Here is a 22,256-nt window from a genome sequence, read left to right on the forward strand (position 1 = left end):
TTTCTATCCTACAATAGTCATGGATTTTGGAATATATATTTTTTAAGTATTCTTTTTTCTCGAGGACGGGCAAAAGTTCAAGTATGGGGGTATTTGATGGATATAAATTATTCATGTAATTTCATATGTAAAAAAATAAGTTTTTAAATAAAATATGAATAATGATATCCCATCCTCGCATATTTTCTAACAAATCTTGTAGGAAAAAAAAATTATGAAAAGGAAAGAAAAAGACTAAAAGACAAGAGAATGAAGCAAAGCCACAGTTGCATACATCATCTTCATATTCACAAATGTGGAATATACATATGGGCTTATAGAAAGAGATAATTAGAGATGAAAAGGAGCATAATTGCATATGTGAAATCTATATACGCAAGGTCACATTCGCATAAATGGAACCTACATTTGCACGTCTAACTCATGAAGTCGAGAAGGGAAGTAAAAGAATCATAGATGCATGTGTGAAATCTATATTTGCAAAGGTCACATTCGCATACATGGAACCTACATTTGCAAGACTAACTCATGAAGTCAAGAGTGAAGCACAAGTGTCATAGTTGCATATATGGAATCTACGTACACAAAGGTCACTTCACATACATGGATTTCATATTCGCAAAAGTGGAACATGACAGAAGCTACTCATCTTTTCCTATAAATAGCAAGCTCTCTTTATATAAGGATATCCAATCTTGGTAAGACAAGAACTAGTGTTGGTCTTCTTTCTTTGTAGTAAAAATATTTCCTTAGTCTTTTAAATATTTCTAGTCTTCTAAATATTTTTTTTTTAGCTTTTCTTACTCCATAATGGAGTAATCTCTTTTCGTTGGGATAGTTGATGAAACTTGATATATTTTATAATACTATCTCAGATTTTATATATTCTTGGCCTGAAACTTCTTATTTACATTTCATACTTTGCTAAAATGATGGTTTTTAATTACTCTATTATCATCATTTTGTGGAAGTTTCATGATGGATATAAATTATTCATGTAATTTCATATGTAAATAAATAAATTTTTAAAATAAAATATGAATAATGATATCTTATCCTCGCATATTTTCTAACAAATCTTGTAGAAAGAAGAAATTATGAAAAAGAAGGAAAAATGCTAAAAGACAAGAGAATGAAGCAAAGCCACAGTCGCACACATCATCTTCATATTCGCAAATGTGAAATATACATATGGGCTTATAGAAAGAGATAATTAGAGATGAAAAGGAGCATAGTTGCATATGTGGAATCTATATACGCAAGGTCACATTCGCATAAATGGAACCTACATTTGCACGCCTAACTCATGAAGTCAAGAAGGGAAGCAAAAGAGTCATAGATGCATGTGTGAAATCTATATTTGTAAAGGTCACATTCGCATTGATGGAACCTACATTTGCAAGACTAACTCATGAAGTCAAGAGTGAAGCACAAGTGTCATAGTTGTATATATGGAATCTACGTACACAAAGGTCACTTCGCATACATGGATTTCACATTTACAAAAGTAGAACATAACAAAAGCTACTCATCTTTTCCTATAAATAGCAAGCTCTCTATGTATAAGGTTATCCAATCTTGGTAAGACAAGAACTAGTCTTGGTCTTCTTTCTTTGTAGTAAAAATATTTCCTTAGTCTTTTAAATATTTCTAGTCTTCTAAATATATTTTTTTAGCTTTTCTTACTCAATAATGGAGTAATCTTTTTTCGTTGGGATAGTTGATAAAACTTGATATATTTTATAATACTATCTCAGTTTTTATATATTCTTGGCTTGAAATTTTTTATTTACATTTCATATTGTGCTGAAATGATGGTTTTTAATTACTCTATTATCATGTCTATATATTTTATCTCTAAATTATTCATATATTAATTTTGTAATTCTCGTGGAGCAAAATTAATATATAATAACTGATGAATAAAATAGTATAGTGAAAGTAATTTTACAGTAAACTATTATTTCAAGTCAGTAATCTTGCTTGCCTCAGTTTTATTTCTCACGGAGAAATTGTTGTGGGCCAGATTATTGATCCTTAGTAAAAATATTCTTACGAAGTTTTTACTTTCTTTTAGCACAATTCAAGCAATGAAAATATTTTGGTTTAAACGTCACTAGTCTTAAGTTGATTAATTAACATAATTTTCACGGAGTGTTATTAATTGGTTATTTCTTAGTGAGCAAAATATAATTGTATTAGGAATAAATAATTATTTATTAAAGAAATAAATGTAGAAATCGAGATTTTATTATAGTAATGTTATCAAGTGAATTCAATGATTACCGACTCTTTTTAAAAATTATAAATCTTTCAAAAGCTATTTGTTTTGTTTAAGTAATTAACTAGTTTTAAACCTCACTCATTTTTCATCAATTTAATTCTCTCAAATAGTAGTTAAAATATTATAAGTTTGTAGCATAGATTATGAGACGATATCTTAAACTATACTAGAATTTGATTCGACCAGGAAATTCCAATACACATTGGCCTCGTCATTTCATGTTATGATATAAAATCTTTTCTTCGTGGTTATTTTCTGCATAAAAAATTGATCCACCTTTTTGAAGGTTTATTCGCATGCATAAAGTTCGGTCACTATTGCATTGTTTTTGTGAAGATGCGTGCGAAGGTACTTGGAAAACCCAAGAAAAAAATTATAATTTACATGAGTCTTTGAAAAATTGATTATTCTAAAAAATATGGGCGACTGTCACGATTTTAGTAAAGTCCGGTCACTATTGCATTGTTTTTGTGAAGATGTCTGCGAAGATACTTGGGAAACCCAAGAAAAAAAATCATAATTTACATAAGTCTTTGAAAAATTGATTATTCAAAAAATATATGGGCGACAGTCACGATTTTAGAAAACTACCTTACCTGAGATCCTACTATTTGGATTTTTCCCGAAAGGGCACATCCATTTATACGAATGAGTAATAGTGTTTGTCCCAAGAAGGCAGCCCTTCGTATGCAACCGTTAGATTGGGGTTTGCTAATCGTAACGTTTTCTCTATTTACCTTAATTGTAAGTTGGTTAGTTAAATTTTTAAAAAAGGGTATTAAAGTAATTTGACTTTTTAGTTTAGGACTTTCCACTTACGCGCGTTGTGCGTGAACCCAGTGTCCGCTAAAATTTAAATAATCACATAAATATAATTTAAAATATGTTTGAGTTATAAAATCAAAATTAAAAAAGAGTTTAAGTTGCTTAAATTGATGAAAATTGATCCGATTCAGCTAATTAAATAAATAAAGGAAGTAACTCTGCCCAAGTCTGTGGATGCCTTGTTATAATTTCGTCATATATGGGTTTAATATTTGCATTAGAAGTCCGACAAAGTAGCACAATTTATCAACTTGTATTAACGTCATCGCAGATAGTATGTCAAGCATGTACAGTTCTAAGAAGATAGAAAATTTATGTTGGTAAAAAAAGTGAAAAAGCTGATTCTTGACATCAATATCAATATCACTGGTAATTGTTGCCATCAATCGTAGAATAATTAGAAGCCTCTTAAGTTATTCGAGTATCTTGGCGCGAAATAATTTTTTCTTACTTGCTTAGTGTAACGACCCAACTTATCGTTTTCAACATCTACGTTTCTTTCGACAATTTGAAATCTTGATCAGCTTCGTAATGTGTACTATGACTTGTGTGAATTGTCGACTTTGATTTTCGGATGATTCGGGATTTAATTGAGAGAACAATCCTTGTTTAGAAGCTTAAATGAAAAGAGTTGATCGATTTGACTTTTTGTGCAAACGACTCCGGAATGGAGTTTTGATGGTTCCAATAGTTTCGTATGGTGATTTTGGACTTAGGAGTGCGTCCAGATATTCATTTTGAAGTTCGTAGTTAAATTCGGGTTGAAACGGCGAAAATAGGAAATTTAAAGTTTGGAAGTTTGACCGGGGAGTTGACTTTCTGATATCGAGGTCGGAATCATATTTTGGAAATTGGAATAGCTTTGTTATGTCGTTTATGACTTGTACGCAAAATTTGAGTTCATTCCGGATTGATTTGCTATGTTTCGACATCGAACCTAGAATGTTCCAACATCATTTCTTCAAGAATACGTGGTATCATATTAAGCAAATGAGCTCCAAATTCAGTTTTGATTGAAGCATTAGATCCGTATTGAAATTACGGAGTCATAGCAAAGTAAATCGTCGAATTCGGATATCGTATGAGAGAGTTATGCCTATTTCCGTGTCGGGAATAATTTTTTATCGCCGTCAGCGCCCGAAACAGTTGAGGCCCTATAAACGGGGGTTTTCTGCCATTTTTGACAAAAATAGAGCTGGGGAGCTCAATATAGGCAATTTTTGGGTAATTTGCACGGGTAAACATTGGGGTAAGTGTTCCTTATCCTATCTTGATTATATTTCATGATTACATATTCATTTATATCATGAATCCGTGAATTTATGGAAGAAAAATTAGATTTTTATAAAATCTTTCAAAAATGTAAAATGAAGATTTGAAGGTCAATCCGATGTCGGAATTCGATAATTTTTATATGGTTGGACTCGTAATTGAATAGGTTGTCGGATTTTGCGAGTTTCGTCGGGTTCTGAGACATGGGCTCCACTGTTGATTTTTGAATTAATTTCAAATTTTTATTGTGAAATTTAGCAGTTTCATATGGAATTGATTTCTATACCTCGTGTTGATTGTATCGAATTATTTTGACTAAGATTCGAGGCGTTCGGAGGCCGAATCACGAAGAAAAGGTTTATTGGAATAACGAATTTGCTCGGATTGAGGTAAGTAACTCTTCTAATCTTGGAGATGAGGGTATGAACCCTGAATTATACGTGTTATGTGTTTGGTGTTGAGGTGACGCACATGCTAGGTGACGGGCGTGTGGGCGTGCACCGTGTGAACTGTGACTCCATTATTCTTGTGGTACTGTGTAGTTACCTAAACTTATCTGAAATCATGAAAATCTCTACGTACTAGAGCTATTGTGCTGAGGATCTTGTTAAAATCATGTTGAGGCTATATGCCAGTATTATTGAGACCCACAGAGGTCATATTGTTGTTGAATTTGTTTAAATTGAAATTTAAATCTCATTCATGTTCATTCATTTCATATCATCTCTCAGTCTCTGTTGCTATTTATTGATTCATCATATCATCATTTTTGGGCTGATTTTCATGATATTGTGAGACCAAGATACTGGAGAGATTGATGACTGAGTGAGGCCGAAGGCCTGATTGTGAGGATGATTATGGAATCGGGTTACACGCCGCAAGAGGCCATATTGGCTTTATATATATTATTATTTATGGGATCGGGTTGTACGCCCCAACATGATTGACTGATTTATGCCATGATTGGCTTGTTATAGCGCTTGGGCAGAAGGAGCCCCTCCGGAGTCTGTACATACCCTTAATGAACGCAGGTACCTACTGAGTGCGAGTGTCGAGCGCGAGTGCCGAGTGATTTGGGAGGATTGAGTGACTGTGATGCATGAGTGACTGTGAGGATTGAGTGATTGGGAGGACTGAGTGACTGAGAGGATTGGGTGACTGGGAGGACTGCGTGAATTGATACTCTGAGAGTATGCATATGGTTTTATCACTATGTTGTATTGCATTGGCATGCACATTGACATGTAGGCATAGAGATGTACTTTCCTCATGCCATTTGAAAAATAAAATTTCGTATTGTGGAAGAATGTTTTTGGAAAAAATCACAGTATTCAGACTTACTCATATTTTGATGATTTTAGTGAAAAGAATTGAGTTTTACTATTATACTTGAAAAGAAAATATTTATTTTTCCTGAACTGTGAACGAGCTGAGCATTTTATTATTGAGTTATTCTTTGCGTTGCCTCAATTTTTCTGTTATGAGATGTTACTGGATATTAGTGTGGACTCTGACCTTAGTACAAGCTCGTCACTACTTTCAACTTAAGATTAGGTTTGTTACTTATTGACTACATGTGATCGGTTGTACTCATACTACACTTCTGCACCTTGCGTGCAGATTTTGGATGCTGATGTTGTTGTGCATGGCAAGAACTAGCATTGAAGATGTACCTGTGATCCAGTTACATCTTCCTCTTGTTCTTGGTAGCTTTAGAATTATTAATCTGTTTATGTATATATTTCAAACAAATGATGTATTTTATTTCACACCAGCTTTGTAAATTCAAAATCTTAGAAGCTCATGATTTGTACTACCAGTCCTTGGGGAGTGTATTAGAGTTAGTTAAATATCAATTGAATCGTATTGTTATTATTTGGCTTACCTAACGGGTGAAGTTAGGTGCCATTGCGGCTAGTCAAATTTTTGGGTCGTGACACTTAGAGTGCAAAAACTGCTTTTCAAATTATTGTCTCATATAAGAGGAGTTAGTTTCAATTATCATACACATCAGAGATGCAGGTTAGTTATAGAAATTAATAGCATAACATTTGTTTTGAGGAAGAAAAATCTAACGATGTTGTATATCCTCCAAAATATTTATTACAAATATTATAGGCTAAGAAAATTCTCTGATTATTAAGTAATATAAATGACATTTTTGGATCTTCGAAATAAACTGCACTTTTATGTCTAATCAATTTTGTATTGCTTTTAAAATATCAGTCCCTGAAGCTAAGATTTTACCCGTGCAGCTGTGAGATAAAGGTGAACACATGATAATCCAATCTACTCTTTTAGCTGGCAAGTTTGGAACTGAAAGCCCTATCAGCAAAAATTACGAAACGTTTAGCATTGTAGTCAAGTCTTAAAATAGCAATGCCATATTTTTAGATAAAAAGTAATTGACAGATACATTCACAAAATGAAAGTTAATGTACAATAAATAATTGTGCAAACTATCATTTTTCTTGATAAATTTGGTTCTAGACTTCTAGCAACGCCAAAACATCAATTAATCATAATCCAATTGATTGTTGATTCCAAGGAAAAGATACAAATACGTGTTTTGTTTTTATCCATACCTAGAATTGGCAAAAAAATAATATTAAACGTACTCAATTCAAGTATTTTCATTACTTTTTCTTTTATGAGGAAATTTGTCCTATTTTCAAATTGGCAGCATTCTTGTAATAGAGACTTGAAGATGAATTTAATTGATAATCAACAATTTAGAGTATGTATTTGAATGAAAAAAAATATGAAAAATAGTCTGGACAAAGTTTCAACCCTTTTTTGGGCAGGCTGAAACTGCTTTAGATGAGAACTATTTCGAGCTCCTCATATTGCTAGCGTCGCTCTGGGGTTGGAGCCAACAAGTCACATACAATCCAATAGTTTTGGTTCAAACTCTGCATTTATCTTTAAAAATTCGTTGAATATGTAAAAGTTATTAGTTTAGAGCCCAGTAACTTAAAAAGATTAGAACATCGAATTTATAAGCTATAAATCTTGACTCTGCCTCTGGCGTCACTGCAATACACGCATGCATCCCAAAGTAGTTACTTTGTGGCTTGTAATTCTCTCATATCTTAAAAAAAGTTTCAAATTGGTGTTTCTCAATCAACTTGTCGTTCCTACCTTCTTGACCCATTAATGAATGTAAATACGGAAAATATTTGCTTTAGTGTTGGAGTGCCTAGAAATCTCAGTTTCTCCGAAACTGATGGAGAAAAATTATGAAGTCAATAAATAAAGTTAAAAGGCATGTAACAAACAAATATAAAAAACAGAGTGTAAAACTGTTAGAGATCTATAATATGAAGTTGCTTGATTTGAAAATTTATCTTGGCAGAATTCGTACCTCTTCCAATAAATTAGAAATATAGGAAGTTTTGTTATACAATTGATCTGCATATCCTAGTTCTCACAAACCCTTCTCCCGTGCTTTCTTGTTGGACGGCAAAATTGAGTTGAATATGAACTTCTAATAATTAGGGTTTCCAACATAGTTCAAATAAAGAATGATAATATTTAGTTGAATTTAAATTTCTAAATGTTAAGAAAATAATAAAAAGATTATTCATAAAATTATAAAACTAATTAAATGAATATTCCTAAATATTATGGAAGAATCAAATGACTATTTTGTTCACTGTGTATTATATTTTAAAAGGATAAAAAAGGCGAACGACATTTCGCTAAGGGCCTTCGTGCTTTTAATATAGTATATAGATATATAGATATAGATAGATAATTGTAAGTATGTTAGTCAGATTTTTAAATAGGGTATTAAAGTAATTTGACTTTTTAGTTTAGGGTTTCCCACTTTTATAATAACTAGTTTCTACATTCATGCGTTGCTCGAGATTCTTAAGTCAATTATTTATGAAAGAATTTCAAATTAAAATTTTAGAAATGTTATATACAAAAAAAAATAAATATATATTTTTCAAGCAAATGATTTGGAAAAAATGTGATATGTAGCAATTCGATCAATTATGGATCTTTTTTCTATTTTATAGTGTCGGTTAAGGATTTCAGACATAAAACTATGTCAATTTTTTGTGTAAATATGTCTGTGCTTCATCGTCTATTGAGCACGTTCCGAAAATCAATGAGCATGGTTTGATTGATATTGTCTGAATCCAAATTTTAATATTTAGTCATTTAATAAAAGAACAATAAAGTAGATTGTTGGTGTAATTATTTTATCTATTTTTTGTGTAGGAGATGTAGTGAAGGCTGGAGGTAAGCATAAGTTTGAATCTTTAACTAAAGAAGAAATCTAAATTATATGGCTGTTATCTAGGACAACAAAACTCAAAATTCTTTAAAGTATAATAAGAGTGCATTACTTTGTTGTTTAAAAACACACCGTTAGTTGATTCATTATTCCTTCTAACTTCCTCAGCCATTCTCTTCAGATGATGCCACAAATTAAATCTTCTCCATTAATTAATATATTTACATCTTTCTCTTTAAGTATCCTCCTGTTACAAAAATAAAAGAAATTAGTTTATGAACTACCTCGCATATAAGGAAGACGAAATAACTCATGAACATACTATCAAGTTAAAAGATAAGAGAACGAATATTATAATCTCACTTACTTATAATTCGGTCACGCCCTTGAACGCTAGTTATAGCCATATTGAGCAAAATATTATAATATAGTTCTTTTGGATGGGAATTGTGGAGACCGTATTCCCACTATTTCGAGTGTCGTTCAATTCAAACTTTACATCAACATCCCTTCCAACAAACAAACAAAAATCTTACTTAACCCATAAAGATGTGGACGAATTATCAGCCAACATGCGTAAAATTAAAGATTCAACTTCTTAATTATTAGTAACTTTTTTTGGCGGTGTTAGTGAGCCAAATCTAGTGTATAAAATATGATAATAAAAGAGATGAAAATTACCTCTAAAAAGTTCCCCGTATGCATGTTTTGTGCTGCAAGCGTGAATACAATGAAATTGTTTATATAGAGGCAATATATGTTTCATATGTGGGATTGGTATGGGTTTGGAACTCTAATAGCACATGGGATTCTACTATTGTAGTATTGTTCTGTGTAATTGTCCAAGTAGAATTAGTATGAAATTAGAACTTTACATTCAATTATTAATTTTTAAAAAATTCTATCATTAGTTGGTATCAGATTCCTAAATATTAGGCAAATTAATTAGATAGTACTGTTTTATCCAACATAGAACTATCTTTTTGACAAAATATTTAAGGGTATAAAAGTCGATTAACATATTAAGGATATTTTTGTCATTTAATATTTAGCGTAAAATATTCGTACTTTTATAATAATATAGACTAGTCTCAACGTACGTGCTTTGCGCGTGACCCCGTATCAATGTAATTAATACTAAAAAATTATATAAATATTATTAAATAATGTGTTTGACTTATAAAGCAGTAACAATTAAGGAAAAAAAAAAGAAATTATGTCCCGCAAAAGTCTCGATATCTTTTTGTTATTTCTAAAAACTTATATAGTCTTGTGATAATTGTTGCTGTTTCTATTTCCTAATACTGAAAACAAACATATGCACGATTCTTCAAAGTTTTGTTAGTTTGATTTTGAGATTTGAATGAAGAGGTTAGCCTTGTAGCTCCTAGAAAAAAATGCTAAGTAAAAATGTATGTCTAAAAATGATTAATGTTGAGTTAATTTTCTATTTATAAGTGTAATTATAATTTTATTCACTCAAACTTTTATATTTTCAAATGGTAAAAAGTTGATTTAATATTTCACTTCTTTGTGTTTGTAGAACTAGCAGTGTTATTGACTCTTCAACCACTTTGGATTTCTGTCTTTTATATTCTTAAATACTTTCTTGGTTTCTCGTTCTAATTATTGAGTGTAGTGTTCAAATATTGCAAGAAAAAGTTGATGAATAAAAAAATATAATTTGAGTAGGAAAGTAGTTCAAATATAAAATTTAAATATTTTATAATTCATATATGTCGTTGAAAGGTAATATGTACCAAATTATTGATATATTAACACCTTTAATAAAGCTTCATTATAAAGTTTGGGAGGTTTTAGGCCTAAGTTTGGTGTATAAATATAATTTATAATCAGTTTTTGAAAAGGCAAAACTAATGTGTCTCGCCTACTTTAGCATAGCGGTAAAAGTTTTTCAAGGCTAATATTCATATAGATGGGCCGCCAATACGCCCATATCTTTTTTGCTCTTAACTTTTCTTTTAATAACTAAGTATATTTATTATTGAATAAATAACTATAAATCAAGAAGTATTGGAGTATTGTTCAGAGATCGCTATTCCAAATGGAGTTGATTTTGGTACGGATAGTACTTTCAAGTTTCACGATTTTATAATTTCGTTACCTATTTAAATAAGGTAAGAATTTATATAAATAAAAAATCTTAATCAATTTTAAATAAACATTAAGGCTTTTTTACTTATTCAAATAAGGAAAGATTACTAAAATTTTAGTTTATTTCAAACTCTTAAATATTAGGAAAAATAATTAAATGACTATTTTATCTAGTGTAAAATCAGTTTTTAAAGGGTAAAAAAGGCAAACGATATTTCGCTAAGGGGTTTCGTGCTTTTAATATATCATAGATAGATATAGATATAGATAGATAAGCACAAAAAATAGGGAGTCGGATTTTTCAGCAAACAGCAATTTTATAGATATTTACCACATTATGGAACAAACGATCACATAAATTACTTCTTCAACAGTAAAAGTGTCTATTCAACAGAGTAAACAAAAAGAATCGATCAGGAGCAAGATAACATTTCTTTTCCCTTCAGTATACAGCACACTACTATCTGAAGCAGTCCTGCAGATCTCCTGCAGAAGAGCATTATGCTTACAAGCCCAAGCTGACAGTACCGGGGGGTCAAAGCTTCAAAAATCTTGGCTCGGCAGTGGTCATGCTGACTGAGCAGCGTTCTGATGTTCAGTTACCTCTGCTCCTCCAAGTAAAATGAAATGCAAGAGATAAAAGTTGAAACATTTAAACCATGAACAATACAAGAAATCACACTGCCATATGGAAGTTAGTGAGAGGAGGGTATTCCGACCACGAAAAGGTCGACAGTACAAGCTTCTAAGCAATCTCTTCAAGGCCGAGCAGCAACATTACCCAATGTTTGATCTCAATGATCCATCAATGCAGTTTCAGTTTCTGACAATGGTGCTGCAACAGTACGACTTTCATTAGACCAGTAAATTAGCAATAGTTTGGTAGAACAATAAAGAAGGCAGTGTGGAAGATATCATAGGCAAATAGTGATAGGTTCCGAAAAGGGCTTTCACTATCGGGTAAAAAACCTTGAAAGCCCGGTTCCGTTTCAAATGTAGGTATCAATGAGGAAGGGTAAGTTTGTTAGAAGATGCATGTTGTACTATTAATGAACTTATTCTATTTAGACATAGGGGTCGCATTTGTAGATCAAAAAGATCAAAGCAGGGGTCGTTAAGAAGAACATTTAAAGCTTCCACACAAGAAAAATGGAACAGCCTGATAAATTGCACTGTGGAGAGAGCAATAAGACCTGACTCATTCTCCATAAAACTCTCTCAATGGGCAGTGACCCAAGGAGAACTATTAATCCAGTAAGAGTTTAACAGAGAACACATTTGGACACCATGCAATGTCCAGAATTAGGAGAAGCTTTCAAAACATCATTCATCGCATGTTATCAGTTAGGAGGCAGAACCAACATCTTGAACTAATAAAAGAACACCAAAACATACATGCAAACATAAGATGCCAATGAACTGCACATAAGATGGATAGAAAAATCCCAAGCCAAAGAACAAAGAAAAATAACATAAAAGTAGGAAAAGAGCAACAAATAGATAGAGAATCAATGACAGTTTAAGCATCAGACATCACTGCAACTGACTTAAGGGACTCAGGGATGTAGCATGAAGGTTTAAGCATCAGAAAATCAGCATGGAAAACTGTGGAAAATGGATTTAAACTTCTTAAAAATTGTAAACAGGTCTATTAGGTAAAAAGATTGTAATAGACATACCAAGTAAATCCTCATAAGAATCTGCTAACAATGAGGCATCCATAAGCAGAGGAGGTGAGAATACTTGATCCTGAGCTTCCTCCATATCATAAAATGACCTATGTGCATCAGAAAATGAAGAGGTTGAACCCACAGTTGAAAGAAAACCGTCATAGTCATCCACAGACTGCAGATCATTTAACAAGTCATGTATTCCTTCAGACTTGATGCTCATATGATTTTCTGGAGCACGAGTCCCTAGAAAGGATGAGTCTGGTTCTGACACGAACAACTTTTTACTTCTCAACAAGTTTGCTCGATTGCCATGTTGGGCAAACCCAAACCCTGAAACAGGCTCAAAGTAGTGCTCAGAACCATCATCAGAACGGCTGTCTAGAGATGATTCCTGATGGTAAGATTGGGAACAAAGTGCAGCTTCTCTGACAGATCTCTTCAGATTTTGTACAAAGCTTGTATCATTATCTGCAAAAATACAGAATAAATTTAAAAGTCCAACAGCGAAATCAACTGCATGCATTCAGAAGGGAAAACAAAAACCTTGTGGAGAATAATTCAACGAATTATTTAAAAATTGCTGATCCAGAGATTTTGTTTCAGGCATATTTTCAGTTTGGCTGGTTTGAGCTGAGATCTGTCGCTTCGGTGCACCACCTTTTCCGGAAGAATTTGGTGTTACACTAAACAAAGGTGGGAGCTTTAAAGCAGGGGGACTGGCTGATATCTTTTCAAATTGCATGGATGACAATTTTGAGTTCACCTCAGCTACCTCATCAGTGGTGTTTTCCTGCAGAATCTATGTTGTTTAGATATTTTGTTGTTTCAAAATGTAAAAGGAAGCCCCTCAAAATGCTTCATGAAAATTACCGACGCCCTCCCGCTGCTCTGCGCTTGGACTGGTGAATGTGATCTACCCTGATGCATGGCCATGCTAGAAGAATTGGATGAAATGCTATTCACTTCTTCTGTAAGTTCTAAAATTGAATTCTGTATGGATGGAGCAACTTCCTTCAGTTGATTTATGAGCACCTAGAGATCAACAATTTTCCATCAGAAACAGCCTCTCTTCACAAGGTAGGAGTAAGGTCTACATACACACTACCCTCCCCAGACCCCACTTTGTGATATTACACTAGGTTTATTGTTATTGTTGTTGTTGTTGTTGTTGTTGTATTTTCAAGAGTATAATTGTAATAATTTCATTTAACTTAATGATCTGCTGAGAATGCCAGGAAACTACTTCCATTCTTCAGGTAATCAACTTACCAAATGTCATATCAGGAGCTGTTAGGACAGCATTTGAAGCTGAAGTTGAAAATAGATTGTTTGAAGTTGAAATTGGAAAACATTTGTAGAAATTGAAGTTGTTTCTGGAAAGTCGTACATTTTAGGAAACAAAGCCTCCAGAAGTTGAATTTTGTGGATGCTGAATGTTTGAAAAAATTCACTTGCAATATAGGTCGAGAGCACAACTTCAGTTTGAAATATTATTTTTAAGTTGAAGTTCAAGAGTTGCAAGGTTTGCTTGAAAAAATTTATTGCAAAAAAACTACTTCAATATTCTTTTTGCATATTTTCAGCACCTCATGCAGGTGTAAAATAGATAGACAACTTCCCAGATTTGATAGATATGTTCCACTATGTACCCAATAAAGACAGGGGCATACACCTGTGTCTATGGATAGTAAACAATGACAAAATAAACATAACTTGCAGAATAACCATATTAAAAAGGTAGGGGCACATCCGTTCCACAAAATGACCCCAGTGGAACAACAATGTACCCCGTTTTATTTGTAAAATACCTATATGAATATGAATATGGAATTTAATTTTCTTTATGAAAACATTGATACTTTGGGGCAAGAACTAGTCAATGGAGCTGTTTTCCCACCTCAAAAGGAGAAGAATATATTCAATAAAAAATGGGGAAGATAGGACTGAAATTGAGAGTATTTAGTTGACAAAGCTATATTAGCAGTTATATATTTCAAGCTTGACTGGATTTTTTTTATTTTTTATTTTTTGTGGGGGGGGGGGGGGGGGGAGGGGGATCCAAATGACTCACTTATATCACTTTCATTTTTTTCCTTGTTGGTGAGGGTGATTAGAGGAGTATTTCAAATAGAAAAATGTGATAGATCACAAAATCCAACTATACCAACCACCTTGCTTTCTCTTAATTATTTGTATGGAGATGCAATACTTTAAGCTGACTCCATGAAAAATAGTTCATAAGTGCAAGCAAATTAGACAGAACGTTATACCTGTATACTTGCTAGGTGCTGCCGATGTTCAGCAAGGGTTGCAGCTAAGGACTCCGCATGACCACCTGCACCACCATCATGTGAACTCCTCAAAAGCTCTGGACCCTCTCCATCATTTGTTTTTGCCTGCATAGAGTCGTGGTACCAGAATGAAAGTATGAAATAAAAATCGAAGGAGAGAGATCCAAACTGTTAAATTGATTGTCAAAGTGTAAAAACGGGTGTCACTTGTAAACACTTTCTTTCCCTTTATTTAAGACGTTCAACAAAGATTCTCTGTTCAATACTTGTAAATTCAAAAATATGAGCAGATATGCATTGCTTTGTAGTAGTGAAAGCTCTGGCCCCATATTTAGACCCACCCTAAAGAGTAGTTTTCTCTCCTTCTGGACCAATTGAATCCACATAACAAGAAACCGTCCAAACATTTATATAAATGCCTGGCAATATTTTAAGCTTGATATTGAGAAGAGAAAAGAGTCCGTCAGGACGTATAGAATCTTGAGTGAAAGGAATCAGCATACCAATTGAAGGGACTGCTTATGTACACGTTGTAGGGCATGTGTCCAACGCCTCAAAACTTCTGCTATATCAACAGTAGGATGGCCCCTTGCAATTCTCTCATCAACTCGAGAAAATCTGTCATCATCTCCTTGAATATGAGAAGAATCTGAACTTTTTACATGCTTTTCTCTATTCATATCTGCTTGTGATCTTTCAGGTTGGTCTTTATTATCTTGATGTGAAGAAGCTAAATCGTGAGGTGGAGCTACAGAGCTTTGATCCATAGCTGCAAGCAAAGCCGAACCAGATATGCGATACCTGAATGATAAAAATTACAAAACAATTTGAAGGCAAGGCTAGGTTATAAAATCCAAGAAAATATGGAAAGTGATCTTACCTATGCTCACGATGAGCGATAAGATCCTCTATTGGGCCAGAGGCAAGAATCTCATGTTGATCTGTATAAATATGTACATATACAAGTAAGCGCCCAATGTACAGAACTCTATTATAATATATGCAAGATCAGAGAGTTTAGCACTCTGCAAAAGTATGCTAATTGCATAGACTTATTAGGATAAGATTAACAAGTGAGATAATATCTGAACGCACTCTTGCGAGACAGCAAAGAGTCCCACAAACGGGTAGCTCTTTGAACCATATGCGAGTTCTGACTTGAGCTTGATACAAGTTCATCCCACAGTTCACCTTCCAGCTTTACTTTATTTCTCAACTCCTGCAGCTTTTCCAGTTCTTGCTGCAAGTAAGCCTGAGACCAAGGAGATCAAAGATGATACCAGAAATAATTATTTACCCCAGTGAATAAAGGGATATAATTGAAGTCCAGGTCCTCAAAGGAAGATAACAAGATTTTCTTTCACCTCTTCAGCACAAAGCCCTCGAAACTCAGCTGTCAATTCATGAGCCAAATTAGACCACATGCCCTGTCTACGAACTGCTGTTTCTGCATTACTCAAAAACCTTCTTCTTTCAAGAGCAACCCTAGCCTATTCAGATAGCGGCAGATATTAGATCCCATCCACTTGCAATAATTTCTCATATCAATCATGATCGTGTCTACACTACATATGAAGAATTTAAGGTTCAAGACTAGCAAAGCAAACAATCATAATATCAATCAATGCCTAAGCAGAAATTACTGGTAAGCAATTTTGTCAATGAGATACAAGTAAATAGCTTCCACATTAGGAAAAAAACCAAGTCAAATCAATATGCAGCTTGCATCTAAAATATGCAGAAACTAAAGCCATGGCTTCAGGTGATTATGCTGTTAGATTTCAAACTGATATCGAAATAGGTACGTTTCAAAGTCCTAGCGGATAGAAGGAATCAGAAGAATGACCTTGGTCACAGGTAGTAGTGTGGCAGCATGCGAGAAAGCTACATCTGTTAATGAGGCAGGTAATGGATTAGAAGCAACATCCGCAGCAAATGTTCGCCTATGAACCTCCCGCAAAGCATGCAGTGAAAGTTGCCATAGAAGTTCAACAAACCTGCAGTAAACATGTGAAATATATAACGGACACTAAGTACATGGGATGCCTACAGTGTTTACTCTGTATGCATCAGCATGCAAACTTCATCACAAAGGGTAAGGATCAAACTTATAACGACGAGTATGAGAACGGAAAAAATAGATCTGCCACTTACAAGATGAGTAATTTCCCCATCCAAAGTATTGTGGAGTCAATAATTAGATAAAGGCACCAGAAAATTCATTAACATTCATTTTTTTTGGGATCGACATTCATTCATTAATAGAATTATTCAGATGGAAATAATTCTCATTAATAGAAATATAGAATTATTCAGAGAGCCCATGGGCTGGAATGAAGGCATTTCAGTGCTTCACAGGTCTGATTGCTGAACCCTGCTTACTTATGACCCTTCCACAATCCAAACTTCAAAAAATTAATCTACTCCTCTCGAGAATCTAAGATTGTATCAGTAGGACAATTATTTGCAACATTTCCAATAACACCTATGGCCAAATTACTTTCCCTAGTTTAACTCTACTTGCACTAACATCATGATACAGAAAAATTCAAATGATGGATCAAAATAAGTAAAAATGAACCAGAATCCAAATGGTATATCAATCGAACTGCTATCAAAATGAGCCAACCTCGGTCCACAGCATGTGGCAAGCGACGAGACCCTTGAATTACTTCTAGGTAGTGCCCCTTGTGATTCCAGCTCACTTATAATCCCTTGTACAACCTAAACTTCCGAAAAATAAAATTAATAAACTTTCACTAACAAAAGTCTTAGTCTCGACGAATTTATACAATTTTTTGTATCCATTTCACTTTATTCAGACTGATAAAGCATAATTACCTTACGAAAATCACGAGATTGTGCGGAGTCAAAAATTGGCCAAACCTTATCGAAATCCTGAAGAGATCTAACAATTAACATCCAAAAAAAAAAGTACGAAACTAGAAACTGTAATCCTGAATCAGGTGTGAGCTAAGAAGTACATTTCGAGAGGCTAAAAAGCAGCGATTATTACCTTAGCAGATTGAGTAGGGCCTCTGAGTGACGATAATAAGAAGTAGAGAAGCTGTTCGCCCAATTTAGGGTTCGAATGACGAAAAAATCCAACCCGAGGTGTGCCGTTACCGGCTCCGATTCCGATGATGGATGGATCCAAACCTAGTAACAAACAGTTGGTGTACATTGCACTCTCCAACTCTACTTCTCTCTCCTTCTCTCGGTCCATCGTCATTCCACTTTTCACTCTTCAAATTGCTTCAACTTTCGATTTGGTTATTTGGTTTGAAATGTATAATTATGTGAATTTTCAAACGGGAAGTCCTTTTAGATTTGTCAAATTAGGAGAAGGGCCTGGTGGTTGGATCACATGGGAGAGTTTGATTCTAAAATTTGGGGTTTACTTTTGAATTTCTTGTTCTTTTTTGGTGGGGTCGGGTTGGATAGAAAAGCAGAATTTGCGATTTAGCCGATTGGAGAAAATTTTGAAATTCGTGGGAGGGGTGTATCTAACGTACGCCGCTGAAATCATGAGATTTTATTCTGCGCTTGCCGGCCGACGTGCTTATACCGTCATCTTGGTTTTGCCTATTTATCTTGATCGCGTCCAATCAATTAAACGAATGAACCAACAATATGCCACTAGTATAGTAATAGTAAGTAATAAAATATCCGTTCCCAATTTACAAATAAAAACTTTTATAATTTTATTATCTAAACTTATAAATATTTATTTGACTATAAATTATCTTACTAAAAATAAACTAGAATGTAAAGTTAGATTATGTTCAAATAATACACTATGATAATGAAAGTAGTATGACATATAAATGCGACATAGAAAATAGTTAGTAACAACCAAGAATGTTCCTAAAGAACGTAATCCTATAATTTTTGTTTAGCATTTGGATAAACACTGTTGCATGAGCAAATCTTCACCAAATTAATTGGGAGACATATTTTAATTGAATCTATTTTATCCAAATGCAATTATGCAAAAATTTCAGATATTAAAGTCTCTTTAATACCAACAAATGAGAAAGGAACTTGCATCGGAACTTCTTCTTTCGATTAAGTGACAGAAAGCGAAATAAAATATGATTATCTCTGTTTATTTTAATCCATTAAGATGATTTCTTTTGTTGCACCTAATTTATGACACAAAAGAATGTTAAAATGTGTATTACATATAGATTTCGATTAATCTAAACCAGTCTTTTATATTTATTTCAATTATTAAAATAAATAGTATCATGTTTAAGTCAAAGGCCTCCGTCCTTTTTCAACTGACTATTAGTTCTTTGTTGTAATTAACATAGTATCGAATGATTTGTTTTTCTTCCATATATTGAATATTATTCTAGTATTATCAAGTTGAAAAAATCAAGTAAAACTCTCCTACGAAGTTAACTAACACCAATAATCCAAATAGGCCACTGCACATTTTGAGCTCAACCAACTTTCAATAGGATCAAAAATTGTATCTAGTTAAATATACAAAAATATGTATATTATATATTTTGTCTGCTATTATTTTTATGTTATGTAATTTTCCAACAAAAATTTCCCATTAGATGGGACCAGATTATGGGGGATGGCTGGATTACTTTCGGGAGAAATTTATGCAATTTGAAAAAAAAAAATTAGGCATTTTAACTTAACTCTCAACTTATTATCCATTTTAGCTCTATGTCCATTTTTTGTATTTATTAAATGCAAGTTTGAACAACAGGCAATCTAACGTTTATGTCATCTACAATACTCTCCAAACCTCTGGCCCAGTTCTGAATTACTTCTACCGAACTAATCGACGAGTTTTGGTCCGCTATTAGCTAATCAATGAGGTTTTCTCTAGATCTACGAAATTTTGTTCACAACCTATATATATTAGAACTTCTCTAAGTTTTGAAGTTTTGACGAAATAAGCGACAGTCAGTGCTACTCCCTGTCGCACAAAGCATCAATGGATGCCACTGACATCGAAGCAGAGGAGGAAAATGTCATCTCCAAGACCGACAAAAAAGTTGCATTAAATGTCGCGATTCAAAATCTACTATAGGTCGTTATGGCGCCTAACGCCGCCGTCAAGCAAGCCAGCATTGATTTATCAATTTAATTACTCGTTTCAGTATCTTGAAATCATAATTTTTCCTTAATTGTAAAGTATAAAAAATAATTTACAGAGTGAATAAAAATATCTACACGAACCTCGATAATGAATAACCTGAAGGAACCCCCAAAATCCGGTGTTATAAGTGCATAAGTATTTTCTAAAGAGTACAATAATATTACAACATCTGTACCGAATGTAATAAGACAGAATAAAATAAATAGTACAATGGAGACTCGTTGGACTGCGATGCATAGCTTGTGATGCAGCTCACATAAATTCTCCCCAATAAGTGCGCCTACGCGCCAAGGTGGTCATCAATGAACCTGTCATGATCCTGAAGTACAGCATGAGTACGTAAATCAATGTGTACCCAGTAAGTATCTAGCCTAACCCCAGAGAAGTAGTGACGAGGGGCTGATATCGACACTTACTAGAAGTCCAAATAAATAACATGATAAATCATAACAGATGTAAAGTGCACAGCAATAGTGGAGTAAGTCTGTACTTTCATAATTTTTTCCAATTATTACCTTTAAAGTATAAATTTCCTCAAACTTGTATTCTTCCTTAGTATCTCATAACATGCCAAGTGTCAATGCCAATTAAATAAGAAATACCATAAAATGTCGGGTATCACTAGAAAGCTTAGCTCGTAAATATTCGGGCTACTAGCGTTATAACGCACGATACGACCGAGGTTGTTCGGCCCGATCCACAATAATATGTACACTGCCGAGGGACGAGCGGCACGTGTTTACAACGAAAAGGAAGGAAGCTACCGAATTACGAGACACGTGTTTACAACACCGTACGTGAGTACAAAATGGATATAATCTTTACCGTTTCTCAAATAACTCGCCCACAATTCAAAGTGTTAAGGTTTTGCCTAGTATACATATAATTATTTCTAATTCAATTTTATTTATAACTTCGATTAATCGATGTCAGCAACATAAGTCCAAATAATTCAAATATTACAAGATATGATCCTAAGTCTACCCGGACATAAATATGATATAGCTACGTACGGACTCTCGTCACCTCGTGCGTACGTAGTACCACAACTAGTTGCACATAACAATAAATATCACCTAGAGGGTAGTTTCCCCCTCGCAAGGTTAGACAGGAGACTTACCTTGCTCCGAAGTTCCATAACCGACTCCAAGGCCTCTCTAACACCTCAACCCAAAGCCCGTCGATCCAAAACTATTCAAACAATGTGCAAATCAGTCAAAATATATTCTAATATCCATAATTAATCATTTAAAAAAAATTCCCAACTCCGCTCGAAAGTCTATAAAATCAACCCTCGGGCCCACGTACCCGGATTTCGAATTTTTTTTAAAGATAAATATTATTCATAACACCACGAACTAAAATATATAACTTATTTCAAACTTCATGTCCAATTTCGTGGTCAAAATCCAAGAATATCAAATTCTAGATTTTCTACCAAACCCCCACAATTTCTACTAGTTTCCATGTTTAAATCCTTATACAAACCATGTATTTAGCTTGTAATAGGTGAGAATCACTTACCTTGTGTTGCTTGATGAAAATCTCCCCTTGAAACTCTCCAAAATCTCCCCAACCAAATAAAAATGAGAGAAAAGGGGCCAAATCCCGTTTTTTTTAAAATAACCTTCTGCCTAGACAATTTTTTCACATCTGCAAAACATATGCCGCTTCTGTGGAAACTCCCTCGCTTTTGCGGAAGACCACTGTTAGCAGACTATCGCACCTGTGGAAATTCTTCCGCTCCTTCGCAACCGCATGTGCTACACACCCTAGCGTATCTGCGCAAAATCCCGCACCTGCGGCCCTAACCTCATTTCTGCGCACACGCAGTTGCACTGCCCGCTTCCGCTTCTATGACTTTAAATATCACAATAATACTTAATCCAGTTCCAATATCTCAGTATAGGAGAAGAGATATACCTTGTTAGTAAATAAACAAAAAATATTATGTCAGGCCCTGTAGCATTAGCAAGATACATAAGTGCGCCAATTGCACTGAGATAAGGTGTTTCAGGACCAAGGAATTCCTCATCCTCTTTTGGAGGTCGGAACAGATCCTTATTCACTTCAAGTTTGGTGTACTTAATGGGTGTGCTTTGTTCATGTAAAAGCATTTAAAGACCCTTTCTGTATAGGCAGATTGATGGATAAAGATCTCGTCTGCTAAATATTCAATCTGCAGACCAAGACAAAATTTTATTTTTCTAAGATCTTTCATCTCAAATTCTTTCTTAAGATATTCAATTGCCTTTTGAAGCTCTTCTAGAGTTCCAACAAGATTTATGTCATCGACATAAACAGCAAGTATAACAAATTCTGATGACATTTTCATTATAAAAATACATAGATAAATAATATCACTTACGTAACCTTCTTTCAGCAAATATTCACTAAGGCGATTATACCACATGCGCCCAGATTT

The 22,256-nt window shown here is 33.9% G+C and overlaps 1 protein-coding gene across 1 annotated transcript; it reads right to left on the bottom strand.

The window, feature by feature from the left end:
* Window positions 1-11,077: 11,077 nt before the first annotated feature.
* Window positions 11,078-18,262, bottom strand: LOC104089978 (AUGMIN subunit 6-like). Its single transcript, XM_009595003.4, has 13 exons — window positions 17,723-18,262; window positions 17,548-17,604; window positions 17,336-17,430; window positions 16,553-16,703; window positions 16,071-16,196; window positions 15,802-15,958; window positions 15,587-15,647; window positions 15,210-15,507; window positions 14,686-14,811; window positions 13,286-13,447; window positions 12,959-13,205; window positions 12,422-12,883; window positions 11,078-11,577 (listed from the first exon to the last, which is right to left on the bottom strand). The coding sequence occupies exons 1-13, from the start codon at window positions 17,936-17,938 to the stop codon at window positions 11,537-11,539; spliced, it is 2,199 nt and encodes a 732-aa protein (XP_009593298.1). The 5' UTR covers window positions 17,939-18,262; the 3' UTR covers window positions 11,078-11,536.
* Window positions 18,263-22,256: the final 3,994 nt, after the last annotated feature.

The sequence above is a fragment of the Nicotiana tomentosiformis genome, chromosome 2 (assembly GCF_000390325.3).
Source record: "Nicotiana tomentosiformis chromosome 2, ASM39032v3, whole genome shotgun sequence".
Lineage (NCBI taxonomy): Eukaryota > Viridiplantae > Streptophyta > Magnoliopsida > Solanales > Solanaceae > Nicotiana > Nicotiana tomentosiformis.

What these genes read in the sequence shown, in the direction of transcription:
- LOC104089978 (XM_009595003.4), bottom strand. Translation starts at nt 17,938, where the DNA reads ATGACGATGGACCGAGAGAAGGAGAGAGAAGTAGAGTTGGAGAGTGCA. An exon ending in GCCACATGCTGTGGACCGAG is followed by an intron (nt 16,704 to 17,335) that starts GTTGGCTCATTT and finishes TGTTTACTGCAG; the next exon opens with GTTTGTTGAACTTCTATGGC. An exon ending in ATCGCTCATCGTGAGCATAG is followed by an intron (nt 15,508 to 15,586) that starts GTAAGATCACTT and finishes TTTATCATTCAG; the next exon opens with GTATCGCATATCTGGTTCGG.